The sequence below is a fragment of the Corvus kubaryi genome, unplaced genomic scaffold (assembly GCF_017639235.1).
Source record: "Corvus kubaryi isolate FWS band 111438036 unplaced genomic scaffold, C.kubaryi_AGA036_p1.0 37265, whole genome shotgun sequence".
Taxonomy (NCBI): Eukaryota; Metazoa; Chordata; class Aves; order Passeriformes; family Corvidae; genus Corvus; species Corvus kubaryi.
The window spans coordinates 2018934-2023055 of NW_024581080.1; the positions used below are offsets into that span (position 1 = coordinate 2018934).

A 4122-nucleotide genomic window follows, 5' to 3' on the forward strand; every position below is an offset into this window, starting at 1 on the left:
TGTTGGGGTTTGTTGGGGTTTGTTGGAGTTTGTTGGGGTTTGTTGGGGTTTGTTGGGGTTTGTTGGGGTTGTTGGGGTTTGTTGGGGTTTGTTGGGGTTTGTTGGGGTTTGTTGGGGTTGTTGGGGTTTGTTGGAGTTGTTGGGGTTGTTGGGGTTTGTTGGGGTTTGTTGGGGTTGTTGGGGTTTGTTTGTTCAGGGATCAGCCCGAGTTCCTCCCTGAGAGGAGGGTGAAGAAAAGTCTGGGAGAATTGGGAATGTTAAGCCTGGAATGTTCAGGCTGGAGGGGTTTAACTGTGGCCTGAAGGGAGGTGGAATTAAAAAGGAGAGAGGTTGTTTATAGGGATGGGATACACGGAATGCCACAGGGCAGGGATGGATGGGATTTTGGGAAGGAATTCCTGGCTGGGATGGAATTCCCAGAGGAAAATCCGTGGCTGCTCCATCCCTGGAAGTGTCCAAGGCCAGCTTGGAGCACCCTGGGATCGTGGAAGGAGTCCCTGGGATTGGAACTGGATGGGCTTTAAGGCCCCCCCCAGCCCAAACCCTTCCAGGATTCCCTGATCCTACAAATGGTTCCGTTTGGAAGGGATCAGCGCTGGGGTCACCGCTCCAACCTCTCCCTCTCCACAATTCCAGCTTTTCCCAGAGATGGAACTCCCCCACCTGCTCTCCCAGTTTGATGTTCGACCTCAAACTCTCCACTCAGAGCACCGGAATCTCCTCCCACTTCCAACCCGAATCCCTGAGGGCCCCGGGAGAGCAGCCGGAGTTACCGAGCGCCGTGAGCCCCTCGGAGATGGAGGACAGGATGTACATGATCACGTGGGGCTCCAGGCTGGCGATGAAGTTCATGTGGTCCTGGGTGAGAACTTCCAGCAGGGAATAGTAGGACTGGCTGAGCTTGGGATAATCCTGTGGGAAAAGGAGGGAAAAATCCAGTTTTAAGGACTTGTGGAAGCACCTTGGATTCCTAAATCCAGCCTCTCGTGAATCCCCTGGAATGTGCTGATGAATGTCATGGGAAGAACAAATCAACCTCTCTTCCCAGAATATTCCAACGGATTTCCCACCTTTTCTTCTCTCCCAACAAACCATTCCATGATGTTCCCAGTGCTGCTCTATCCAATCGTTTTTCCCGCTGTTTGTTTTCCTGGGGACAGGATGGGCTCTCTGAATTCCCAAAAATCACCCTGAGGGCCACACACCTTCCCCATCTCCCAGCACTCCTGGGATTTTTCCAAAGGGTTCCCAGCTCTGGCCATATAAATATCCCAAGAAATTAAACCAGGAACGTGCTGGATGCAGCCAGAGGTGGCACAAATCCCTTCACATCCCGGTAATAAGGATTGGGAGGAAAACTTGCTGCCCTCTCTCCTTGATTTTGGAATGATGACAGGAATTATTCCTTGGAATTGCTTTTCCAGGCAGGATTGTGCTGATGGGAGTGACAGGGCTTGGGAGCAGGGTTCCATGGAGATCCCAGCCCGCAGGGAAGCACAAACCTCGCTCCAGGATGCGGGGTTTGGATAAAGGAGCTCCAGGAGAGCTGGAGAGGGATTTGGGACGAGGGATGGAGGGAGCAGCACCCAGGGAATGGCTTCCCAGTGGAAAAGGGGAGATTTAGGTGGGATATTGGGAAGGCATTCCTGGCTGGGAGGGTGGTGAGAGGCTGGAATGGATTTCCCTGGAGATGCCCCCTCCCTGGAAGTGTCCAAGGGATAACCTGGGATAGTGGGAGGCATCCAAGGCAGGGGGGGAGGGAATGGGATGGGATTTAAAACCCATCCCAACCAAAATCCTGGGAATTATTTGCACGATGCCTTTCCAATCCTCACCCACAGCAGGTGGGAATGGGATGAGATTTAAAACCCATCCCAAGAGAAATCCTGGGAATTATTTCTGTGGTGCCTCTCCAAGCATCACCCAGACCCCGCATCACAAATCCCTCCATCCCTGCAATCTCTGCATTCCCTGTTCATGCTCCAGCCTTTCCTGGGATGCTCCCAATCCCTCGGGATGCTCCCAATCCCTCGGTGTAGGAACCCAGAGTGCCGAGAATATTTCTCCGCCTGTTTTTAAGGGTTTTTACCCCCCCTGAACAACGCTGGTTTAGCTTCAAACCTTGGAAAAAATTAGCAACAGTCAGACAAGAACTGGAAAATGCAGAGGTGGGAATGAGGTGATGGACGACGATGGGAGATTGGCACAGGGTGGAAATTTAGAGGTTTTGGGCTTCTCTTTGTAGTAAAGAGATGAGAGTAAAAAAGATCCAAGTGGAGGATTGTTGTTGTTCTCTAAACCTTCTTCTCCTTCTACCACTCCACGTTCTGCAGTAAAAGTGGTTTGGGATGATTGGATAGAGAATTCCGCAGTTCCTGCCCGTGTTACTGAATAACGGGTAGGAAAGTGAAAATAATGCACGTTTTTAGTAACTATTGGTTAAAATATCTTTAGAAGGCTGTGTAAATCTTGATAATTGGACTCATTCCTACTTTCCTTCCTTCCATGCTGTACCTGGGTCACGCTGGTGGCTCTGTTCCTCTGACAAGACTCAATAAAGAACTCTCTGGAAGCACTGAAACTCCAGGAAAATCTTGGTTTATCTTTGAAACTCCTTGCAAGGATTTCAGTAAATTCTCTCCCATCAGGAGGGATTTGATTCAGGGCACGGCTCGGTGTCACCTCACCTCGTGTCATAGGTCAGCAAGCTGAGTCTCAGAAGTGATGTTCTTCCTGTGTGACCTGACAGAACCTATCAGTGGCCAGTTTGAACATGGACAATTCTCTGAGCCACGTAAAGTTGTGACCCCCTCTGTGATCCACACTTAAGAATAAACAAACCCCCCCAGCTCTCTCTCGGTTCCAGCGCTGGGACAGGTAGGTGGCTGCGGGGCCCGAGTGGGGGCCAGCGGGCCCGGCTCAGGCCAGGCCGGGCCGGGCCACGGCTCCAGGATGACCCCCCCAGCAGGGCTGTGGTAGCCAGAGCGGCTCGGAATGCCCCCCCCCCTCTCCACTGCAATAAGCCACATTCCAGCTGCAAGGCCGAGGTGAGATTGACCCTTTTATTGCTGTGAAGAGCTGAAAACCTGAGGGAAGAGAGAGAGGAAATGCTTAAAGCTGAAATTCTGTTGTGAAGCTATGATATATCAGAGTATCCCGTTGTAATTCCATGAAGATCTGGGGGGTGGAGTGTTCAGCTCGTGAGCAAAAGCACCTGCGCTGAGATAGGCAGATGCTGATGCAGCTGTAATTTCATGAGAAGTTTGGACAGGGAGAGATGGAAACGATGAGGACTTTGGCTCCAAACGGGAAAGGAGAAACCTCAGTCCCTAGAGATGCTCCCAGAGATAGTCCTAACGATGAAGATGAGGAGGACCCTTTGCTCCCAGGGAAGGAGAAGGGCCTCTGTTCTTAGAGATGAAATGCTCCCAGAGATGGGTGAAGAGAACTTTTGTTTCTGAACGGCTCAACCTTAAAATTGTACCCCAAAACCTTCAAGAGTGGACCCTCGAAAGCAGTTGCGGGAAAAGCTGCAAGTCGGGGGAAAGGACTCACACGCAGGCAGAGAGACTCCTCTTCCTAAATGGACTGAACAATATTTGGAAGTGGGCGGCTGTCTCGTTGTGATAATGTTTTCATAGCATGAGCAAGAAGAGACTTCTCTTTGTAAATGGACTGAACAAGGTTATTCTGGAAGTGGTAACAGACTGAACATCTCCAGGGTTGTCTTTTTCCATTGTCAGTGGGAGAGGGGAGGAAGGTGGGGGGGGGAGGAGAGTTCTGAAGGTGTGGTGTAATTTTTTTTCCCTCTTTTAGGTCTGTTCATAAACTTCTTTATATTCTTTCAAGTTTGGTGGCTGCTTTTTTTCTCCTAATTCTTATCTCACAGAAGATAAGCAGTAATGAGTATTTGGGACCAAACCACGACACCTTGGGATGCTCCCAATCCCTGGGGATGCTCCCAATCCCTGGGGAAGCTCCCAATCCCTGGGAATCTCCCAATCCCTCGGGAATCTCCCAATCCCTTGGGATGCTCCCAGTCCCTGGGAATCTCCCAATCCCTCGGGAATCTCCCAATCCCTGGGAAGCTCCCAATCCCTGGGGATGCTCCCAATCCCTGGG

The 4122-nt window shown here is 50.9% G+C and overlaps 1 protein-coding gene across 1 annotated transcript in view; it reads right to left on the reverse strand.

Annotated features, from left to right (window-relative positions):
* XPO7 (exportin 7) overlaps positions 1–4122 on the reverse strand; it is a 61897-nt gene that overhangs the window by 3967 nt on the left and 53808 nt on the right. The window contains exon 6 of the mRNA XM_042024756.1: positions 774–912. Within this exon, the coding sequence (XP_041880690.1) occupies positions 774–912 (139 nt within the window). The remainder of the gene's footprint in view (positions 1–773; positions 913–4122) is intronic.